The sequence below is a fragment of the Amphibalanus amphitrite genome, unplaced genomic scaffold, assembly GCF_019059575.1.
Source record: "Amphibalanus amphitrite isolate SeventyFive unplaced genomic scaffold, NRLGWU_Aamphi_draft 000076F_arrow, whole genome shotgun sequence".
Classification (NCBI taxonomy): Eukaryota; Metazoa; Arthropoda; class Thecostraca; order Balanomorpha; family Balanidae; genus Amphibalanus; species Amphibalanus amphitrite.
In genome coordinates, this window is record NW_024881572.1 from 428,617 (window position 1) to 453,074 (window position 24,458).

Sequence of the window (24,458 nt, forward strand, 5' to 3'; positions counted from 1 at the left end):
CAGATTTATAGCTTTTGCTGCTGCAAGACAGACCAATTTAGATACTGGCAAGCTGCGGCTCTAAATCACAGCACCGAACCGCCTACCAGCGCCACCTACCAGCCGCCGTCCAAGCTGAGATTCGGCCGGCGACCGCAGGGTCGCCTCCGATCCGAGGCGACTCTATATGGTTCCCTCTGAGGGTGCGATGCGTCTCCTCTGGCGCGGCCGCCCTATTGGGATCACTTAGAGGAAATCTGTGAAGACAAACAAGCTGGCCGATGGGCGCGGCCTGCCGGCCAGCGCCGCCTATTGAGCGGCTCGATCCATTCGGGGGCGATGCCGATACCCCGGCGGCGGCGCGGTCCAGGCGGGCTAAATGTGACTGGTCAGCCGCACGAACCCACGAATTAAGCGCCGCTCCGTAAGAGGCAACCACTGTTCAGGAAATGATATAGCGCCATCAGCGGCGACATATCTGTCAAGGTCGGGATATATCACCGGGTATAATTTACGTCACCGGCCGGCCGGGCGGGACCCGCGGGTCGGCGCGGCGCGCCCGGCTGATGGACCGGGTGTTGGTGACGTCACTGGGACGGACAGCTATTAGATATACCATTCGGTGTCATTGGGTCGATGGATGTCGGCGCAGGGCCGTCTGCAGCAGCGTCCGAGAGACATCGCTCAGTGGCGACGGCCATCGGTCAGCGAGCGACGGGGCCTGTGGGCAGCGACCGACCCGGGGCGGCCGGACGGCCGGCGACTGGACACAGAGGTGGCGGGCCGTACCGGGCCGCAGTGACAGGCCCTGCGTGACACCGCTGCGACACCCTGACACTGGACACAGAGGTGACACGGTAGGTATTGTGACACCATGTCACGAAGACAACACTTCGCGATGAGCCCGGACATCAGAGGAGGCTGGGTGAGATGACACAGGGGCTGAGACAACACGAAAAGCAGCATTGTACCAGCGCAGCTTGGATTAAAAAGTGGGAAGGCCACAGGAAATAATCGCTGGAAGAAAGCATGCCATCACATACTGTTTCACTGTAAAGACGAGTCCGCAGTGAGCTTCTCTCGCACAATATAACCGTCTCCTAATGCGCCTACAGCCAGCCGGCAGGCAGGAACGAGTGACAATGGGAGACGGCACGGGTAGGTGCATATTGGATTCCAGCTTTTCTCGCCGCAGCGTGATACCATTGGAGAACTGATTATCGCCACAGACGGCACGAAGAAAAAAACATCTGCGACTAACCACACAAACATATGAATGGACATTCAAGTGGGCATGCATTTCATAAAAGCGTACTTGACATCCAATGCAGCCTTCGATCTGACGGCAACAACCTATGCATGATTATCGTCTTCATTTTCATTCCAATGTTTTACCGCTTGGGATTCCAATGACCTGCCCTCTATTCCACCGAGGTTGTTGCGCCGGTCCCGACTTGTCATTCAGATCTGTCATTCCTGGTAACGGGCCGAATTTAGTGACCAAGTCGAGTTTAAGGTCGCAACACGGCCGGCGGTGGCCACGGTCGGCCGACCGCACCCCGCCGAGCCGGCCGACCGAAAATGTCAGCGGTCACGGCTCCATCCAATCAGGGCCGGCAGCGGCCTAAACGGCTAAAGCCGCAACACAGACGGATTCAATCCGGAGATCTTTATCCAGAGCCCCAGAGAGCCCGGCTGTGGTCACCGTCGTGGACCGAGGGGACCGAGCCGCCGCGGACCGCCCGGCCATCCGAGCGGTCCGTGATCTGGGGCGATGTCGGATCATCCGGCCGGGTGACGGCGGCACTGGCGGCGCCAGGGTCCGCCCCCGCCGCCGCCGCCGCCGCCGCCCTGTGCGCAGCCGACGCCATTTGGCGGCCGGCGAGTTCCGCAGGAAATGCGTCCGGACCGGCGGCTGCCAGCAGCGCCGGCGTCCGGGTGGCCGGCGGACCGAGAGCGGGGGGCCTGACCGACCGCGGGACCTAGAAACGGGACCTGACCGAGCGCGGGACCCAGAGAGGTCCCGCGGTAAAATACAGAGAGCCTGACCGAGTACAGACCCATAGGGGCCTGACCGATCGCGAGATCCAATAACAGACCCTGGCCAGTGGACAGAGAGGGAGGGGTCTGACCGAGCACGGGACCCAGCAACGGGCCCTGGACGACCACGGGACCCTGCAACGGACACTGACCAGCTGCTGGGCCCAGAAACAGACACTGGATACAGAGCCCAGTAATACATCCTAACCAGCAGATACCCAGGAGAACTCGGTAATAACTTCTCAGGGTAAGACCCGGAAGCATTAGGGAATAAATTAAGGCCATATCCGCTCTCAAAGCGAAGTTAAAAGGCCATTCACGACCTCTCATTCGTCGACATCAAAAATATGGAAAGGAGAAATAAGATCCACAGAAGTCTTTTACATAGAATCCTTGCCTCTCTGATGAGCAGGTTGATTAACCCGCGCCCGGCTGGGGGTCCCATGGATTTCCACGCCCTGCTGGGGGGGGGGGGTTGAACACCCCCCCCCCCCTACTAACTCGGCTCCTGGGCCACGTAGCGATACGCGGAAGGCGGCGTTCGAAAGAGCGTCAAAAGTAATGAGGAAATCACTTCAGTCAATTTTTTGGTCAGGTCACCAGAGGTCATTGAAGGCAAAATTTCGCCGATTTCCAGGTCGAATGGCGAAAATTTCCAAGAAGCCAACGCATAACTCGAGAACCAATAGAGCTACAGCGCCGCGAAAAAGCGCATTCGATAGCCCTATTAAAGCCCTTTCTGAGCAATTCTCTCAGATTTGACCTAACGTCAACGGTTTTGCCTGCAGGGGGCAAAAACTGCAAAAATAGCCGATTTTTTTTGAAAGTTTTTCTGCAATAACTTTTGACCCAAGCCTTGTACGAGCTCACTTTTACCGGCATTGTGTTCCTCTCGTCAAGACGCATCGAACGAACTATAAGTTGACCTTGAAAGGTCAACTTGAAAATTTGACCTCAGGTCAAGGTCATGACTTGACCGGAAAGGGTCATGTTGCATATCAGTCGATCCGTATCGTCGAGCTGAACACATCTAAGGCGTTTTCATCGCTCTAGCATGCCTCTATCAAAAGTTATTTGCGAAAAACTGTTAGACACCATTCGTGACCTAAGATGACCTCAGGGCATAAACAAGGGTCACGGACACCATTTTCATGTTCAGTGTGTCTAAACCACTTGTAATTCGGTGTTTGGGAGTGTTTATAATGTCTTTTGTCCAAAAGAGGCGCATTTCAATTTTCTCCCATTGACTTATAATGGGGAGGTCGCAAAATTGACCTGACCTTAGGTCATCGATATCGAAATTCTGAGATATACATTTTGTACATGCCATTGCTCTTAGCAATCGCTGAAAGTTTCAAAGCGATCGGTCACTCGGTGTAGCTATGACAGACATTGAAACTTTTTATGAGGTGAGGTCACTTTAAGTGACCTGGTGACCTGACCTTGAATGACCTTGGTCTGAAATTTTCACAACATGTGTATAATTGATGTATGATAAGGTGTACCAAAAACCGCACAAAGGGGGGTGTTCAAACACCCCCCCCCCCCCCAGCAGGGCGCGGGTTAATGTAAGACGGTTTACTTGGCTCTTACTGAAGACCTTCAAAGAAACTAAGCTGTGAAAAAATGCGACTGAAATGAGACATTCTGGCCAACACAGGTGCAGCTCTTACCAACGCACCACCAAGCTCGTGCTTATTCCACACCAACGAACTGAAATGTCCAATTCTATAAGCACAAAAACAGCTGTTTTTTCGTAACGCAGCTGATACACAATGAGAAAAACAGTTGGGTTATGCTGAAATGAGATGCTGAACCCGTAGCGAAGACACTCAAAACAACCATGAACGGCCGATCAATGGTCACAGTGATACCCATAGAGCATGGGCGTCACAGTCTGAGTTTGCCAGAGTTCGGGGTTTGTCCGAGTTTGTTCGAGTTTCTCTGCGCAGAGCTGGGACGGTCCGGGCTGCGCGCGACCCCAGCTTCGATCGCCGCCGCCTCCGTCGTCACTAATCAGAGCCAAGTGCTCTGTCCACAGGCCGACGGCGCCGACATTAGCAAACACTCGCCGACAAGACTGGGCCGCCCGCGACGGTGAGGATGCTCAGCACCCCCCGGGGAGCGCCGCGGCTCGAGCGGAGCGCCGCCGAGGCCAGGTTCCGCGCGGGCTCGACACTCACCTTAGCTGAACGCTTACTAGACACCCGTGCCTGCTGAGACTGTCCAGTTACCCGGTACTCACCTCTGCTGAGACTGGGCGGCCAGACAGAGTCGAGGCTGCGCTGAGCCAGGCCCGGTCCTGTGCCCGGTGCCGCCATGGCCGAGGACTGTCGTCCGCCGGCCGCCGGCCGCTGACCCGAGCCGCCGCCGCTTTCCACACTCTGACTCTTCCCCCTGTAGAGCGAGGAGCGAACGGTCAGACACAGAACACAGTCCGCGGGGTCACCTATACATACTGACTCTTCCCTCTGTCCAGCGAGGGGAACTCAGTCAGATACAGTCCGAGGGGTCACCTCTGCACACTCTGACTCTTTCCCCTGTCGAGCGAGGAGCGAACAGTCAGACACAGAACACAGTCCGAGAGGAGAACCTCTACACACACTGACTCTTCCCCTTTCCAGCGAGGGAAACTCCGTCAGACACAGAACACAGTCCGCGGGGTCACCTCTATACACTCTCACTCTTCCCCCTGTCGAGTGCGGAGCGCCCAATGAGACACAGGTGACAGGACATACACATCGGTCAGCGGGGTCAGCGACATTCATTCCCCGAGAACACAAGGGTCAATGTCAGAGGTCATATATGTATTACAAGTCACAGGTCAGAAAGTTAGAGATCGCGGGTTAGAGGTTAAGAATCACATATCAGAGACCAGTGAGTCACAGTTTGGGAGTTAACCCTATTCCTGGCGGGGGGGGGGGGGGGCTCAGGAGCCCCCCCCCCCCCCCCCTGAGGTTTTTTGGTTATTTCTCCCAAACGCGTTGAGCTAGGAAGCTCAATTTTTCTGACTTTTCCTAAAAGGCTTCTACGCAACATGTCTGAAAATTTTGAGTTGATCTGACCTCAGGTCAGGTCACCAGAGGCGGTTTGGTGACCCTACCTCAGAAAAGTTTGCAATCACGCCAGAGCTAGAGTTTTTGACCGATCAATTTTTTCTCTTCAGGCTTTAGTTAGGGTACCAGTATGTGCAATTTGTATATCTCGGAATTTTGATATCGGTGACCTAAGGTCAGGTCAGTTTCGCGACCTCCCCATTATAAGTCAATGGGGGAAAAATCAACTCCCTGTTTTTACCACTAAAACGGGTCGGAATGGCCCCATATACCATACATGACTTCATATACGATCAACCTTCACTACCTTGAGGTCTGTTTTGCTGTTGGGCAGCTGTGAGGTCATGTGACGTCATCAAAGGTCACCAAAGGTTTTTGGCCAATAACTACCTACAGGAACAAGATACAGACGCGTGGATGGTCTCATTGTGTTCAGCTTGTCAAGACGCATCGAATGATATACATGATGACCTCGAGGTCACGTGACCTGAGGTCAACCTTTGACCTTGACCTTTCGAGGTCAACATATATATCATTCGATGCGGATTGACGAGAGGATCACGATGATGCTCTTAGTTTGTTCCTATCTTGACTAATTCGAAAGTTATTCGAGAAAAACTCTCTCCATATCTAGCGCCGCCATTTTGACTTTTTCGACCCCTGTGACGTCATCTTTGACCTGACCTGAAAATGACCTTAGTAAAAATTTGAGATCTTGACCGTGCGTATCCGATGCCGTTTACCGTTTGTCGCTGCGATGTGTAGTTTTTGAGATCTGAAGGGGGGCCGAATCGCCCCTCCCCCCGCCAGTTTCTTGTCCCGGCGGAGCCCGCCAGGAATAGGGTTAAGGAGTGAGAGGTTCGAGGTCATGCAGTTTAAGGTCAGAGGTCAAAGGTCAGGTCAAGTGTCAGGGGTTTCAGGAGGCGGCCATACGCCCGCTTCACACCTCCCGGCACGAGCAGACGCTGAGCGCAGTGACACGCCGGCACGAAGGGCCATCGACAGGCTGCAAAAGACAATTCGCTTCGCTGCCAACACCGCGCCGTGGGACGGTGCCCGTCTACACAGGAGTGCATGCGGCCTTCGCACCAGGAGGGGTCTGTTGATTATAGCGTGTCGCCTGTATGGAGCCCCTGTCGCGCCTTCGACCAGGCCTTAGGAGGTTGTGGCGCATAGACCGCCTCGGGATAGGCTGTTTTGAAAGAAAATAATAATAGAAATCACACATCAGAGCCAACCGCTGGCACGCCATCATCATACCTATCCGCGTCCGCCACAAATCTTGCCCACACTATCAGCGCATCGCGGGACAGGGATGCCGATCCGCGCGAAACAAGAGGGAAAGGAGACACGGCATCATGTGGAAGGGGGGGGGGGCTGAGAAAGTGGTTGGGGAAGTGGCGTCCTCAGTGGATATACCTTGCCTCTCGAGCATTACAGGACAGTCCACTAAAAAGAATGGTCACGAGACTAATCAAATTCGCAGTCGGATAACACACGAGTATTTTCCGCAAAATGATAAAGGGCAATTTGAGAACAATTTATGATATGGACATTTTATGATCCCCGATGCGGAGAAATCAGCTCAGAGCTCGATGCCGCTGTGATTTAGAATACCACGAGCCGGACATTGTGGCGCAGCAAGCCAGCACAACAGCCGACACTCCACATTCCAGCGGTAAACTAATCCCGGCTGAACGCCCCTCCGACCCGACCCTAACCGGGACCGTGATCCCCGAGTACGACCGTGCCGCGCCGGGGAACACCACCGAGCTTACACCCGAGTACGCCGAAAACGCGCCGCTGTTCCCAGCATCGTGAGACCAATAAGGTCACAGCACGGTAGTGTTCGATGGTATGAGTAAGAAATGTTGAGATGAATGTTAAAAGGGAACGCTGATGAAACTGTTAAGTGTGGTTTTACCAAGTCAGCACGAACATTGCAGGAAATCCGTTCATTGTAAAATCGGCCTAAACTATTGGAAAGAATAGCCTACCAGGAACCGTTCGATAAATGCATCTGCAACAAGTTTGCCATGCAAAGTGTGGCACGAAGTCAGCCGTGTAAAGAAGTTTAAATTCAAAATAGACCCCAACTGATGAAAGTTGTTCAACAGCCGATCTTCCTTGTGAGCGTGTAACGGCACATGAAGTGTGAGTGCTACGACTGAGCGAGATCTCAGTATGCCCATATTTTGACGGTTGTGTGCGTCACGGCTCAAGCCGAGCGTCACAGCTGATGCAAGGTTGACCGCAGTGCTGCGCACCAGGCGCTCACCGGCAGTACCAGGTGCGTATACACCGTCCCTGGCCGGCGCGGCGGCGGTCATGGAACACATGGGCCAGGGCGTGGGGCTGGCCTGTGCTGGATGTGTATGTTGGAGGGAACGTGGACCTAGATGAAGAAGTGGACATGAAGGGCGTGGAAGTGCTGGGCGTGACCGTGATCGTGCTGAACTGCTACATCCATACGGGTCAGCTCCACCAGTCTCTGGCAGTAGCGGGGCCGGCCGGCGGGTTTATGCGCTGCCGGCTGACCGCGGGCGGCGGTGTCAATATTTACCGTGTGGACGACGGCAGCGGGAGGGCGCCGCTCAGTGCAGAATGGCGCGCCATATCAGCGGTGGCACACGCCAACACAGCAGCGCGGCGCCCAGTTATGTGTCACATTAGTCGCGGAAGCCAGCCAGATAGCCGGAAAGCCAACACATAGACACAAACCAGCCCACCCCTCAATGTAGGCGAGACGATGAAGCGGCGGCCAGTGGCGTTTTCGAGTTCCGTGATATATTATATTAATTACGCTGTGGAGCGGATGCGGCGTAATTCACGGTCCGAGCTACTGCGGCGTCCTCAGTTAATGAGAGCCGGGATAATGAAGGGGCTGAGCCATGGCGAGGACAAAGGGAATGACCCGCTCCGAGCCGGGCAGTAGATAGGAGAGCCCATTCACCACCGCTGATCCCTCTGGATGGAGGCGGCCGCTCGCTGTGAGCTGATATCAAATCGAGACGCACGGGACTGAAATAATAACGCCGCTGCAACACATTGCCGACTGATTCAGCCGCTGGTGTCCAGGCCGCAGTCGCACAGTGCCGATGAAATTATGTATGTCGCATTTCAACAGCGGCTACTGCGCAGCGCGCGGCGGAGGCGGACAGGGTGAAGGACCGGCACAGATCACCGGTCCCCGGGGACCCCGGCCTGTTCAGCGCACTGTGTGCCCTGAGCGGCCTGAAGGACCGGCGGGTACTCGACCTGCGGGAGTGACGCGGTGTATTGTATATTTTCACAAACTTCTTCCGTGCGAACACAGCTTTTTCAGAAGTTCGAGTCATACAAAGGTTAAGAGAACTTAAAACTATAAATACATTAAAACAATGATGACACATATAGACTCCTACCTAATCAGAACTTTCATTTGATTAATTTTGACCACTTCTATGCATCATCCTCAGACGGCTTTTGAACTGCCCGATCGACGAGCTCTGCAACACAATATTTGGCAGTGAATTCCAAGAGGTAGCGGCGCGGTACGAGAAAGTACGTTGGGTGGCGGCGAGTCTCACTCTAGGCAGGTCAAGCTGCTCAGACCGGGCGAGGCGGGTGTCACGGGAGGCTGTATCACGTCTCGGAGTAAATAACCGGCGCATCGTAATCGGGGTGTCCGGATCATGAAGCGCACGATATACACGAATACAGTCACGCTCCGAAATCATATCCTCAAAGTTCACCCAGCCAATAGACCTAAGCACGGGAGACACGTGCTCGGCTCGTCGTGCGCCAGTGACCACACGGGCTGCGAAATGCAGCAGCTTTTGTATGCGCTTCAACTGGCTGCTGCATGCACTAGCCCAAACTGGCAAACAGTACAAGATATGGCTGAATACGTGGGCTTGGATGATGGCCAGGAGCGCTTCAGTAGTGAAGTGACGTCTAAACCGATACAGCGAGACGAGAATACCCGTACACCGGCGAACTACCAGCGACACGTGGCTCTCCCATGTGAGGGATTGGTCAATGATGACACCTAATACTTTGATGTTTTTTGATGGGGTAAATTTGTGACCAGACATTTCGAAGAAAAAGGAGGAACTTTCCTTGACGGCTTGCCGTGTGCCTAAAAGTGAAAATACCGTTTTTGAGGGGTTCATTTTTAGGGAATTTACTCTCAGCCACATTTCTATGGACTTGAGGGATTCCTCGAGGCGAATCTTGAGCAAACTCATGCTGACTTTGTCCCTTGAAGAACTGTCGAGCAGTTGGGTGTCATCAGCGTAACTGATGAGCCGTCCATGGGGAAGAAAATTTCGCATTTCGTTAACCGTGAGACAAAAAAGAATCGGCCCGATAATCGATCCCTGGGGAACGCCACACGTCACTGGCAGCACAGTGGTGCCGCCGCGAACCATCTGTCTTCGATCGCTCAGGTAGCTGGCAAACCAATCAGACGAGATGCCGTACCATCCCATCTTATTGAGAAGGACGCCGTGGTCGACGCTGTCAAATGCCTTACTGAGATCGAGGGATGTTATCGATGCTAGGTGACCTGAGTCGATCTTCTTCGAGATCCACTCGACAGCGTCGACCAGGGCCAGGTGACCTCCTGAGTGACGGTGAGTTACGCACTCCCCGTGACCCACGTCAAACCAACACCGCCGAACGCACAGTCGGATATACATACGTCAGACGCACGTAAGGCGCACGTCATCGCAGATCGGTTTCGCCATGCCGGCAGTTTAAAAAGCTTTGAGCTGACAGTCGCCATCGCGGCCCGGCACGTGGTTCAAAACCGGGACCACTCACACTCAGTGCTACAACGCAGCCAAACACCATCACCAACCCAAACGAACCAGTTTATCAACAAGCCACAACGAGCCCGACGAAAAATAGTGTTGTCAAGTGGTTTTCCATTGCCAGGCAGATAAACATTTCACAATTCACATGCTCCACTGGAACCATAAACATTCTTCCCAGAAAAACAGCAAGTGGGTGAGACTGTTACCAAAACAGGACATTTCCTACGGTACTGAGACATCAACTACCGGTCGTCTTCTAACGGTTGCCGAGGGAAGTGTTGTAACAGCTTGCAGGCCTGTAAAAATGCCTGTGCTTTAATAGCGAGGCAAAGGAGCCGAACCAAGAACCGGTTTGTGTTTCTCCGTCACCAGCAGCGGTCCGATCCGGTCCAAATTTGTCAGTCGTCGGTCCGTCCGCCCACCAAGCTGTCAAAACGGATTACATGGACCAGGAGCATATGACGCTGGCATTCCTAATGGGACATCAGCACAGGGACGGCAGTCGGCGTTACCAATGAGAAGCAGCGGACCGCTGCACCAGCGGACAGTCCGCTCCGCTCGCCGGCCGTCACCCGTCACTGAAGGTGACAGCTCACACGTGCTTAGAGCCGCGGCCAGCTCGGAGCTGCCGTGACGCGCACGCACACACACGTGCGCCGTCCGCACAAAGCTGAGCACCGCGGCACAAAGCCGCCTCTGCGCTGTCCCGGTGGGCCGGGCGGCGCCGAGAGCCCTGCAGAGGACGGCATCCGGTCGGGCCGTTATCAGCTCCACACGCTGCCCGACGGGTCCGCTGGGGTGAATGAAACTTCGGAACGGGTCAGCCGATCGGCGGCCGAGTCCCGTGTGTCGGCGGTTCAATAGGTGGCCGGGTCCACCGGGATACATGGCAGAGAGCCGGCGCAGCAGTCAGACGGACGGTCAGACTGTCGAAACTGTACCCGGCACTGAGCACGAGCTGCAAACTGAAATATCTCACAGACGAGCTGTGATTGTGATCAATCACACAATTTCAAGCCAATCGCTTCCACTGGACAGCGTCACTTTGCCAACGAGGCAGACTTCAAACACGGGTCGGGCCGGCGATAAGCTGATCGAGCAGCTCGCGTGGCGGACAGAGAGCTCGCCGAGCCGGCCGTGCCCCGGAGACCGGCCCGGTGATAATATATCGAATAACCGGCGCGCTACGTGTCCGGCCGACTGCGGGCCTGCACCGTGTCTCCGGGCAGCCTCAGTACAAACGGGCGCGACTCCGCACGCCGCTTTAATCAGCGGCACGCATAAACAGCTCTGAGAAAATCCGTCTGTTTAAATATCACACCGCAAAAACACATCTTAGAAACGCCGACTGTTTTACTTAAAAGCCAGAAGGGCGACAAACATATTTCTGCCCAATGCGAGCTAACGGTGTGAGAGACGAGAGCCCGTTTCTGCCCCGCTTTGCATGGTTTCCTTCAGTGCTGTCCAAATTCAGCTGTGGAAGATTCCACTTCAGAGAAAAACCATCGACCGCAACTCTACACTTATGCGATTGCAAGGAAACAGTACTCGGCTACTTTTCGCAAATTATTGAGCACTTGCAAGAATTGAATTAGAACTTGGAGAGGCGCTTGAGATAATCCAAGACCATGAAGGTATGGTTGCACTATGTATGAGCGTAGTTAAAGCATAATCTACTCCAACATGCTGATCAGCCCAAATGTTGAAGTGTCTGATTCAAAACATTTTGCGAGGTTCACATCCGTCTTATTACCTGAGCTTCCCAGCGGAGCACTTTACCGTGCCAGAAGGGCATCGCTTTGTTGGGTACGAATAACTCGGTCAGTGAATTACAGGAGCGAAAAAAAAACAGTCTCTCTCGAGTTTCGTGCTTTCATTTCAATATTGAAATGAGTCTGTTTAAATATTGAAATTAAATAACGGGCGTGAAAATATACGATTTCAATATCAAACCAACCCAGGGGGCGGCAAAGAAATAACGAAATTGAAATGGGCGCGAGCTGTGGGTTTAGGTTGGCGTGGGCCCGTCCCGGCCCGCCGCGCCGAGGCCTTCCGTTGTTCATGCTCTCCTTAAGAGTGACGTATACTGCTCAGCGGCGGCGGGCGCATCTCAGCACCCGGCGCTGGGCGACTTTACAGCACCGACACGAGCTGCAGACGGACCGGGACGAGCTGCCGACGGCACTGGACGAGCTGCCGGCGCGCCGGGACGAGCTGTCGCAGCTGTCGGAGCTCGGCGCTCTCAAACACCATGCTAACGCCGCGCCCGTAAAGTCGCCGCCGAGAGCCGGGGATATTGACGAATCTGGCCGGCAGCCCGTCCTTCCAGCGCTGCGCCGCGCCAATCCGATCAGCCGCGCTGACTTTGTTTGAGAAGCCGAGTAAAACCGAGCCAAGCCGCGCCGGAGCGGAGAGCAGCTGCTCAGTAAATTCGGTCCTTTTCTGGTGTCGTGTTCAGAAAAAGTGGCTGAGAGAGACCGAAAGGGGGTCAATGTTTACGAAATATGAGCTCAATGTGCGTCGTGCCGCACCAGCAGAGTTTGCCATAGTTTTGCATTGCCACATGTGCTTTGTGCCTGGGAAGACAAATATTATTTAGTCGGTAGTCTGGTTTCCAAATTTATCGCAGATATGTACATGTAAATGTCATTTTCCGCCACCACACAGTAACATCGACGGCCTTCTGCCGTTCAACGGGCAAAATTCAGTCAAATCAATTTGGCATGAGGCTCAATAACATAAAAAAAACAAATACATTTACTACCCAGGCATGTATAAGCGAGGCAAGCCGCATGAAAAGCCGTCGTTGCATGACTGTTGGTCGTCAAATGGCGTAGAGAGAACTCCAGATTTCCGACGGTGAGATGACAGAGACAGACGAATGCGCCAAGTTTGGACCAGAGCGATTGCGCTCGATTCACGGCCCGCCGAAAACTTCCGTCCGATAGAGCTGGTTAATAGAACGAAGGCAACTTACAGTATGTCAGTCTTCGACAGAGCACGATAAACTTTGGCTACTGCCTCTGAAAGCCTAAACTATGCTTTGGTAAACTTTTACTGCGGTTACAAAGGTCGTCTCTATATAAATTTGTATCACGGCATTCACAGCGCATCAGGCACTTGTCTCTAAGTCCGTCTGGCACACACGATACCAAAGTGACGGATAGTATGTTTTCGTGGCCATAGTTTGCGATCGAAACATACTCCTTTCTTTTAGAAAACCACAGTCCTTTGTCAGGTATCATGTTTCCTAGAGCCAGGCATCAAACTAATCGGGCCATCAGGGCGTTTCTGTTATCCGCGTTTCTTGTGGTCTTGCTGCCGCCTCGAGGTGTCACATCAGACAAGAACGATGCAACAATCCGATTAATACTATTAATCAACCTGATGCTGGTCCATGACTATCGAGCCCAATGCCCATATTGATTGTCGGTCTTAGACTGTTGCCGGAACGGTCTGCATTAGTTGTAAACATTATCCCATCCAGTGCAGGAGCCACTAACACACAAATCCGAATGATTTGAAGGCGATCAGGCTTGTTCTCGAATCAGACAGCCAGGCTAGTTTCACTTTTCCACCAATGGCTGGCTGTCAGAAGTTTGACCAGCTGAGCAGAGCCATTCATCCGCTCTGCACACATGTCATAGTCTCCAGTCTCAGACGTCACTCGTAGTCAAAACGTCACTGCCGGGTGACCCTCCAATCCCACATCACCGGCCGCGCGCTGGGTCGGAGCGCGGTCCGCCGTGCCGCGCTGTCGCCTGTCCCCGAGGTCCCACATGTCGACCGTCAGCGGCGGGCGCGTCAGAGCGGCGGCGGCGGCGCGGCGCTGCCGGGTCCCCCGGCGCCAGCGGCCTGCAGCGCCGGCTGAGCGGCTATTCTCGGTGTGAGAGAGGTCGGCTCGGGGCCCGGTCAGACTGTTCCGCTCCACCCCGAGCCGGACCCCGGTCTGGATCAGCCCGTCACGGCTGGTATCGACCGAACAGGGCCGGCGCCGCGGCCCGATCGGACGGCGCGCCTCCTGTCAAACCCATCTTCACGCCCCCATGGCAGACACCAACAGCTCAGCGCGCCGGCCGACCGACCGAGCGGGTGGCAGTGGCACTCTGCCGGGCTGCCGGGGCACAGCGCCGCCCACCAGCCAAGTCAGTGGTGTAGTGTGACCCAAATCTTATCACTGGCTCTTTCTCAATTCAAAGATGCCGAGAAGTATGAGGGATTGCGGATGCTTTCAGCTGCCAGGAGATGCTTAATCAAACGCTACCGTATCTTTCTCAGCGGCCATCGTACTGCGCCGATGTAAACAGCGCTACAGCTGGTCAAAGCCTGTCCAAATTACTGCACTCCCATGTAGCCGAGCGGGCCGACACCGGAGGCCACTATTGGCCGCCTAGAGTGGCCCGGAGGCCGCCGATGCAGCATTTCCTGCCGTCCCGTCTGCCCACAGCCGCTGACCGGAGCGGTGCTGACCTGGCCCGTCCTGCCCGACTACGACCCCCACTCTGCCGACACCGAGACGGGCAGCGCCGGATCGAGTAGGCTTCCAGACTGACCGCCGCCGCCCGCCTGAGCAGAAGATGTCCATTTTAGAGCCTGTTCCTCGAGCCAGGGAATACCGTCACAAAACAGATGACAGTATATTCAATCTGCCATGTGCATCTGTCAATATGTAACTAGCCGGGGCGGCGTCGGCTAGGTGTACTGTAAAGAGCGGGCGTGTGTGGGTTAGTGCGTGTGCATGTGTGCATGTTGACCTAAATGACCGTTTTTTTATCTTTACGACTGCAGGGTGCAGAATAGCCACTGAACTATGTGGATGTGCCCCTTGACGTAAATACATACATACATACAAACTATTAGTGATGTCAATTACGGAAAATCGTGAAACCGATACCAAACCAAATACCAGCAATACCAATGGGAAAATACCGAAACCGAACCCACTTGGGAATATGAGGGAAATACCAACTTTTTATCGAGCTCTCAGCTTCTTTTACATTAGTGAGGATTCATAATAGCAACAAAATACCAAATGCATTCGCCATGAAATACCAAATACCAGGTTGGTATCGGTTTGGTATCGTTATACCAAAAAGTTGGTATCCAATTTGAATTGACATCTCTAGTAACTATAGCCTCTGATCCCCATTGACGCCACGGATAGCTATTCCAGGACTTGTTTATGATGCATCTTCAATCTTCATGCTCACTTTTCGGGCGACGGCCAAAATTTGCTCATATTTGCTTTTGGAGACATGCTAATAAAAACAAACAATAATGTTCTCAGCATCATGCGACATCAAAGCATCAGTTTTCAGAGTAACTTCAGCCTTCAGGAAAAGGGTTAAAATGCAAAACAAAATATTTAAAGAAATACTCGGTTGTAAAAAAACAACTAGTCAAAACCAGCACCAGAGTGAATTTGACCCAAATAATTACTGAGAGCCATCAGGAGAAATGCGCGCCAGTCTCCCCAACCTTATAGCTGCCGACCGGGGTATTCTGACTCGGGACAAAGTTCTCGTATAGCCGGCGTCACGCAATCTTCGGATTCAAAACAGGGCCGCCGGGGCCATCCAGAGAAGACTTTAGTAGCTATACGCTTGCTGGAATAGCCACTTAGCTGGAAAAGCGGCAAACATTGGACTACTTTCGGCACCGCCCAGGACACAGCTAACTTGGTCGATAGCCATTGTGCATTTACAATTAGCGACGGGTAAAACAGTCGTCAATTTAGCTATCGTGAAATCCAATCACGAAACTGCCGACATCGGTCGTCCAAACTTTTACCCGGGCTTAACAGCGGGCGAGTTTGAAAAGCAAACTTTCGGCGGAGCTTTACACCCCAATCCGAGCAGGGTCGACTGCCCGTCCGTGGCACGGCGGCTGAAACCAGCCCGCTCTCTAAAAAAGCTCAGCTCAGCTCCCGGCGAAGGCTGACAAGAGGGCTTGTTGATCTGCAGGCCAGATGGATATATCCAGCTGATCTTGGGAACACGAAAAACGGCAACACCCCAAGCCATAAGCGGATCGATCGCCAGCTCACCTGCAGAATCCTATCCAGAGTAGAAAATGGATGAACACGTCAACATTATCTTGCGAATTCGAACAACTGGAGAATTGAGCGACACACTCTACCTGGACTCTGGAGGCATTTAGAAAATCCTGTTTCTCTTCTCCCTAAGCTGCCATAGCTCTTGACCAATTAAAAACAATAAAGAAAGAGAAAATTAAAAAACAGTAGAGAGAAAGAGGAGAGGGAGAGGAGAGATGTGGTCAGTGACCTAGAGATCCCTCTTTCTGACGTCGGTGGATGCCATCAGCTGTTGAACCAACACCATTATTCATGGAACCCTCGGTGACCTTGGTCGGCCCGCGACCACAATAACACGCCCCTCCCACCGTCGGCGGGCGGACCGGCGGGTCCGCCGTCCGCGGCTCCCCACTCACGTGTCGGGGCCGTCCGTGTCGGGTCGCTCCGGCTGGGCCGGCAGCTCCGGCTGCCAGCTGCCTGTCCGGCAGCGCTGCTCGGCCTCCCGTTCGCGCGTCTTCAGACAGTGCCGGCAGTGGACGGTGGCGGCACGCGGCCGCGACCGGGGCCCAGACACCGACCCACGCCGGTCTACGGTCGAGTTGGAGCGGGCCAGCGTAGCGCGCGGACGCACGTCGTCCCCCTCGCGCGGCGCGCCGGCCAGCAGGTCTGCGGTCATGTCCAGGAAGCGGTGCAGCAGGTTGCGTTTGCCGGGCTCGGCGGTGGCCGGCGGCGGGTTCTCGTCGACCAGCACCTCGATCTCCTCGACGGCGTCGAGCTCGCGCTCGCGCGACTCGACCATGGTCGACTGGGAGAGCGCCGACTCGCCGGACACGTGGCGCAGCTTGTCAGCCGGCTGCTGCCGGCGGGCGAGCGGCTCGGGCAGCTCGAGCGGCGGCGCGCCGGCGAACCGGAAGCCGCGCGGGAAGTCGCCCGTAGTCTCCAGGTCGAGCACCTCGATGCTGGAGTCGGACTGGACCGAGCTGAAGCTGAGCCGGTCGGGCAGCCGGCCGCGCTCGCGCCCCACCGCCTCCAGCAGGTAGTCGTCCGACACCGTGTCGAAGCTGGAGTTGAGCTCGCTGGAGGAAGTGCGCTCCCGCGCCGAGCGGTTCAGTCCCGGCTCGCTGCTGCTCGCCGACAGCTCCGAGCCGCACTCGGAGAACCGGGCGAAGCGGCCAAAGTCCTCTGCGTCGGTTCCGCCGCCGGCGCCGCACATGCGCCGCGTCTGTCGCGCCTGCTCGAACGCCACACCGAGCACATCCTTAGTGTCGTACCTTTTGGTGAGCTCCTTGTTGCCGACCCGGCACGGCTGCGCGCCGCCCAGACTGTTGAACAGGGACTCCTGGCGGCGCGGACTGGAGGCGTGGAACGAGCCGGCCACCTCCTCCATGCGGCGCCGCTCGGAGAGGTTCTCCGACACGTTGGCCATCAGGCGCACCATGCGCTCTGACAGCCCCGAGATGCTGACGCCGCGCGGGTCCTCGGCCTCCGACTCGGCGTCGGCGTCCGAGCCGGACTCGGAGCGACTGTCGGCCAGAGGCGCTGTCTGGCCGCAGCAGCAGTCGCCGTCCCGCGGGCACGGACAGTCGCCCAGCAGCGTCCGGTCGCTGTTGGTGCTGTACATCGAGTCCATCATGGAGCTCGACCACTCCGCGTCCGCAGAGTAGAAGTTGCACGCCGAGTAGCACGACTCGACCGAGGTGCCGAAGTCTGCGGCCGGCGCGACGTCCGACTCCCAGTCGGAGTGCTCGCACCGGCAGAATGCCTCCTCCTCGCCATCGGCGCCGACGGAGGCGCCGAACACGTCGTCCTCCTCGTCGCCGCTCTGTTTGCCGCTGTCGGTGCCGGAGGCGGCCGACCGCTCCAGGTCCGTCAGCGCGCTGTCCGCCTGGCCACCATCCCCGCTGGCGGCACGCGGCCGCTCACTGCCGGCAGCGTACCCACTGTCCTCGCGGTGTCGGACAGCCGACGGGCCGCTCTGGTCTGAGTCCTCACACCGCGGCAGCGAGTCCCCACTGGAGTCCAGACCGGCAGTCAGCGCGGCGCCATCACCCACCGATGTCACCGGAGCAGGCGCGGAGGTCGCGACCGACACCGACCCGCCGAGAGTGGACCGCTCCATGCTGCCAGCCCCGCGGCACGACCGCGACTGGCCCGCGGCGCCACCGGCCGCCCCCGAGCAGACATGGGCCCGGCCCGGGGAGTCCGAGACCGAGTCCGTCACCAGCAGCGGTCCCATGGCGACACTGCGTGAGTCCACCCGGCCGGCCGAGCGTCGACTGTGCGCCGCGCCGCCGCCGCTGCCGACCGCTGACCGCCGCGAGGGGGCGGCACCGACGGCACGGGCGACGGCACACGAGCGCGGCGCCGAGCCGTCGCTCTCCGACAGTGCGCACCGCGATGGGGCCCCGACGGGTGCCGCGGGAGGCTCCACCGGGTGGCGGTGCGGCAGGTCAGCCGGGCGGCGCCGACCGGTCCGTGCAGAGCTGCGTGGTAACAGACGGGCGTGTGCGAGCGCCGCGCAACTCATGGCAGGCAGCAGTGACGTCAGCCGGATAGGCGGAGACCGGGGGCGGGCGCAGAGTTCTTGTGAACGCGGAGAGACACCACAGATCAACAACCTCTTTAGTGCTGTGGGATAGGTGTGCCTCTAGTCTCTTCGAGACTCGCTCTCAGTTTTGCACTAAACGAGTCCAGGAAACAGTGGAGCTTGGCTACCTACCTAGTCCTAGCTCACACTTGGAACACTGAAATCCAAACGAAATCTATAAGCGTTGCAAGCAGCATGCATGCATGCATTTGCAACAATGCTAGGTTGTTGTCTGTTGAGAGATGTGGTCTAGATAGACCCTATGCTGGATTGCAAGAAATCAGACACAACAAGCCGGATAAAAAGGTCTGTGCCGGCAGACCAAGCAGGCGCCACTGCTGGCGTGTCAAGGCCCACGCGAACCCACGGCCTCCTGCCCCTGCCGACCGGCCGGCGGGCGTTCGCAGAACACATTGTTCACTCGCTGTCCAGACTGCCTCGGCTCCGAGAAAAGAGTCTGCGATCCGCCACAGCCCCACATGCCGGCGGACACGGGGCGAACGCTGACCGCCGCGCCGCGCCGGACGGGTACACCGAACACACCGATATATTTCAGCCCGCCGTCCGCCGCCGGCCGCCGGCCGGTGTGGGCGGGAGTCCCGGACCGCCGGCGGCGATACGATCCCGGCCCGGACGGCCCCGGATGGGACACGGCCGATAGGATCGGCCCATCATAAGGCCAGTCCGGCCCGCTGACGGAGACTGCTGGGCGCTGCCGGGGCAGCCGCGCCGCCGGAGCCGGCCGAGCGGAATCGGGGCTGCCGTTCAATTCAGAACAGAGTGGACCGGCCATCGGACGACCTTCCGCGCCAGCGCCCCAACTGATACCTCCGGATGACCATCAGGCGCCTACGTTACAACGACCTTCGAGCGAACTTGACCGACGAACTTGAGCTGAAGGACTTTAAAGACGCTGACCGGGGCATACAGGAAGGAGCGCTTCGGTTACACATCACTCGTATAGACGAGATCATGGAGTGAGGTCACTGACACGTCAGCCAGCAAAACCTGCCACCAGAAGAGCAGCTGGGCATGGAGTGATGCACTAATAGAGGTCACCGACGTTGCTCCCGGCAACAGGCAGTCTTTGGGTGGAGGGGGGGGGGACAGGAGTTGCGCCCCGAGGGAAGCAATAGCCGTGACCGGCCGGCTATCGCTTGGCTAAAAAGACTAGCCGCAGACGGTCAAAAACCCGGCCGGACCGGCCGCCGTCGCTGACCCGGCCGCTTTTTCAGTGGCGACCCCCTTCCATCGGTGCATGGGTCTCACAATGACCCTCTCAGCCTGGCAACCGGCTGCAGTCTGGTAAAAACACACTTATCAAAGCACCTAGCCTAACGTAGTAAATAGCAGCATGTTTGAACAAAACGTTGGCGCCGAGCTGCTTTCCTGACTAGGTAAAAACGTGCGCTGAGGCACTGATACCAAACAGCTAAGCCACATTTACAGCCAGTGAGTAGCTAAAAACCATACAATCTTCTATAAGTCCTCACCACTAACTTTCATCAGCTCAGCTTTCCTGAGACTTCAAAGGGATGATTGGAATTGGAACACCCCAATATCGTGGAATATGCCGAGCATGCTTTTCTCAAGCTAGCAAACAAATATTTTTCCTTTCCATTACACCATACTGATTGTAATCGGAGAGAAACACGTACTCAGTACAAAACATTGACATAAGAAGTCACCCCTCCCTCCCCCAAAAAAAAACACCACTAAGTGGTAATTTTCTCTCAAGTCTCAACAGATTTGACTGCAGTTAAAGGGACAGTATCATCGAAAAAAAAAATCCGTGTATGGAGCTGATTTTTTTTTTTACTAGCATTTCTTATTTTTCTGAATCAGAAAAACATAGTTTGAGGACCGAACTCGGTGAAAAATATTGCAACCACATTTCATTTTCATGATTCATTTTCATGAGCGAACCACCACTATACAAGTATGGCCGCTAGTTTGGAAGCATGCAAAATTACTACAGAACTGGCGCAGATAATACATTATTGACGCTACGCTTACGCGGTCGTTCTTCTGATTGAGTTGTCCTTAGGGAGAGGTAGCCTTAGGTATTGCCTATAAAAATATAACGTGACAATTGGAGGGAGTGACAATTGGACGTGACAATTGACAATGGGAGAAAATATCACGTGACAATCACGTGATAAACGTCATACATTGGAGGGAGATTGTGATTCAAGCTGGAGGAATTCCTTTGTTGAGCCGCTAGAATCCGAAGGAAACAGCGGAAATTGCCTACGACTATTTAATGAATTTAACGGTGATGAATAAGTGCGAAAAACGTTTTGGCTTTATAAAATTTGATGAAATGACCAGGGTAAAAGTTTTATTACTGGCGGTCAATTCAAAACGGCGCAAACATTTAAACAGTGAAGATAGTGAAGCACGATTCAAAGTGTGGTACACCTTTCGTACTTTGAGCGGCGATAGCGGGATAACGGTGTGGAGCTTCGAGGATCGGTCTTCAGTTTCCGGACCAGAAAGGTGGGGCCTATGCAATGTCAAATTTCATCAAAATGGTGATACTGTCCCTTTAAGAGCTTATCATTTGATAAGCCCCCCTAAAAAATCACGCATGAGCAATAACAAAATACGCATTCCGGTCCGAGCCCTAAAATCTCGACGCTCCCAGTCCCGCGAACCAGCATCTCTCCACCCCATCTCTCCACATCCCACACCCATCAGTCAGCGACCGTCGCCGACTGGAACGGCGCCTGTCATCACCAGCCCCCTCTCTAATCTGTTCGGTCCCGCGCGGCGGGCGCCGGCCGCCGCGGCCGGTCCAAGGGTCGCCGCCGTCCGCCGTCCGCCGGCCGGCCAGTGACGTTACTGCGCCTGCACGTGTCCGCTCGGCGCGTGCACGTGCCGGGCGCACGAGCACCGAGCACAGAGTGCCAGCGAACACGGCCGCGGCGGGAGTGTGACGGAACAGTCACAGAATGGGCCGGGGTGACGTGACGTGCGCCGGGAGGGGAGGGAGGAGACTGCACTGGCGTCTTTGATGGGGTTACAACAGTGCAGCGACTGAATTAGAACAGATAATATGCCCAGAGCATGAGTACTGAGTAGCTGGATATGCTTGTCGTGTACGGTGTAGTAGAGCAAAATGCAAAAAAAAAACATCAACGAATAGCACCGAATGATCAAAAACATGTTTAATAACTCTTTATCACTCGATGAACTTGGGACGGAATGAAAGTTTTCCAGGATTTCAGTTTCAGCATTGCCAAAAAAACGTTTCAATGAGGCAATAATGTACCAGAATTTCGAGACTATAACATGTTCCTTGGTTCTTCCAATTTTCGATGAGATGCTCGCGTCCTTGTGTCCATTCCGAAATAATAATACCAATAGGTCCGGGTTGTTTATTAGTCCAGCCATTGACTGTTTGGCATCCGCGTTCCAGCGCAGTTCTGCGTCGCTGCGTCCTAGGCAGTGTCGCAAAGGTGACCCCTAGATCGAGCATCTCTCCCCGAGGGACCTCCATGAGCAGAGGATGACCCGCACAGGGGTGACCCAGGGAGGCTCCCGAGACCACAGACCCCCAACAGGCCCCTCCGAGAGCTGCTCGGTGCCCACCAAACCCAAACATGCCTCCGTCACCCACCAATCCAGAGGTGACCCGTGCTCGGTCCCCCGTCACCGCCTGGCGCCACGGGACGCGTCACGGACGTGTAGCAGGCACGTCACAGTGTGACACACGCCATAGAAACGCTCATCGTCAACACGCCCGCGCCGCCCGCCCGGACAGCGCTGTGACGCCGGCGGCCCTGTCACCCGTCTCGCCGTCTTGTTGCCATGCGCGGCGAGTATACAGGACGGCGCGGACAGGGCGATGCCCCGCTGACCCGGTGGTGGTGGGCCGGACCGGACCAGGACCGGGCCGGGACCGGAGACCAGTGCGGCTGAACCCCGCGGCGCCCAGCTGAGCTGTGAGCGCTCCGAGCTCACGGAGCCGCCCGCAAAGTTCCACAAGGCCATGGCCGAGCCGGCGCGTACCGGCTCGAACCGGCTGGGAGAGCTACTCTCACTGCGGGTGAGCGGCCGGCGCGGCGGCGCGGCGGGTAGCGGGCCAGGGAACGGCGGTCCGGCGGCAGGTAGCGGGCCGGGAACGGCGGTCCGGCGGCAGGTAGCGGGCCGGGAACGGCGGTCCGGCGGCAGGTAGCGGGCCAGGGGACGCCGGCCCGGCGCGGCGGCAGGTAGCGGGCCAGGGGACGGCGCAGCGGTCCGGCGGCAGGTAGCGGGCCAGGGGACGGCCGCGGTGGTCCGGCGGCAGGTAGCGGGCCAGGGGACGGCGCAGCGGTCCGGCGCGGCGCCGCCCAGTGAGACGGTGCAGTGGGTGCCGGCAGTGAGGTGCGGGATGGTGGAGACGGTGTGACGGAACGGGCGGTGGGACTGATTCTTTGTAACCGCACAAAACAGATTAGCTCAACAAGAATAGGTCAGATGGTCCATGATATTACTGTAGCCATACCTAATATGAATAATGTTATCTACGCTACAGCTTATCACAGGCGTGAGCACTTGCTGCATTGAATTCAACCCAGATTCTCAGGGACCCAAGCTTATTCACAGGCACAGATAAGTTTTTTCACACAGACCAGCCTCCAGAGAGCATCTGCAAGCCACGCGAGGCAATGGGCTAAACTCAGCACCAGCAGCATCAAGCCCTGAATGTTTCCAGTCGCATTTGCGTTCAAAGTATAGCTCGCCAGTCTGTCAAAGTAGGTATCCGTGTTCAAAATCCGTAATGGCATGTTCTGACATTTTCAGCGCCGATCAATTAAGACTATATTCATTAGTTCTATAGGGAGCGTAGGTAGGTATGACGATCCGTGACATTTGAGTGTCTTTATTGCGATTTCAGCTCTGCCACAGGTCCACTAGCACTGATTGGCAGAATGACATTATCGATGTAAATGGGTTCGATCGGATATGGACTTTGCATTGAACAGTCTCGAAGCGGCACCGAATGTGCGTTGCATGTCAGCATCAATCATGAACTAGTCTCATCAGACGGGCATCCAACTACCGGGCCTAAATTATTTCCCAAAATAATGGACACCGTTCAACTACGGAAATTAAACAATGTAACTGGTTCAAAGTACGAAAGGCGCTTAAATCTTAACAGAATCACGCCTTTATCTTGATGGATAGTGTTTGTCTCAAGAATTGATGACCTCTTTACTTTCCACGACGATCCTATATTCTCGGCTTCCAGAGATTGTTCCACCGCATGAGGCCGGCTTCATTTTAAGCAGCATAAATGTACTCCGTTGCAGCAATAGTCGGTGACAACGCTGGTCATCCCAAAGCATGCCCCATACCACATTGAGCAACGACAACAATTTCAGGACTCCAAACAAACTATAGGTGGCCGTCAGTGGCGGCGGAACATCTTCAAGTAAGGGGGGGGGGGCACTGCCGACTTTTGGTCTCATTCTTTCCATGCAACGCCCATAGGTCTAATGTTAAAATGCCAAAATCAAAGGGGGGCACGGTGCTCCGGTGCCCCCTCGTTCCGCCGCCTATGGTGGCCGTACTGGTCATTCTTCGGTTTTTAGCGGTGCAGTAAGGCGCATTGGGTGAACGAATCGAGAACTGATCAGTAAAAACCAAAGGACGGGAAAGGGATCAGACGAAGAGTGTTATGGAGAGGATGCCTAATAGAAAAAGAAAGGGGGGATGAAGAACAAAACAAGGGAAAGACAGTACCGTATCAGTTTGCTTGCATACACCCAGCTCCAAAACACGCTTAACTAAGTCACCGAAGGCCAAAGCTGAGCTTTCAGAGTTAGTTGAGTTAATACGTATCCTATGGGAGCTGCCGCCCGTTTACGTTGCTCTGACGCTCCCGGACGCCGTTCTGGCCGCTCTGACCGGTGCGCAGCCTCACACCCGCTCGGGAGTGACTCTCCGTCCCGTCGCTGCCATTATCGTCCGTCACA

General features: G+C 55.5%; 1 protein-coding gene across 8 annotated transcripts in view; it reads right to left on the bottom strand.

The window, feature by feature from the left end:
• LOC122379373 (oxidation resistance protein 1-like) overlaps nucleotides 1-18,195 on the bottom strand; it is a 69,453-nt gene extending 51,258 nt beyond the window's left edge. For 7 of the 8 annotated variants that reach the window (XM_043361530.1, XM_043361529.1, XM_043361528.1 and 4 more), the window contains exons 1-2: nucleotides 16,325-18,194; nucleotides 4,265-4,416 (exon numbers count right to left, since the gene is read on the bottom strand). In XM_043361530.1, the coding sequence (XP_043217465.1) occupies nucleotides 4,265-4,416; nucleotides 16,325-18,144 (1,972 nt within the window). In that variant the 5' untranslated portion in view covers nucleotides 18,145-18,194. Of the gene's footprint in view, nucleotides 1-4,264; nucleotides 4,417-16,324 lie in introns of all 8 variants that reach the window. The other variant, XM_043361523.1, reaches the window with a different exon arrangement.
• Between the last annotated feature and the right edge of the window lie 6,263 nt (nucleotides 18,196-24,458).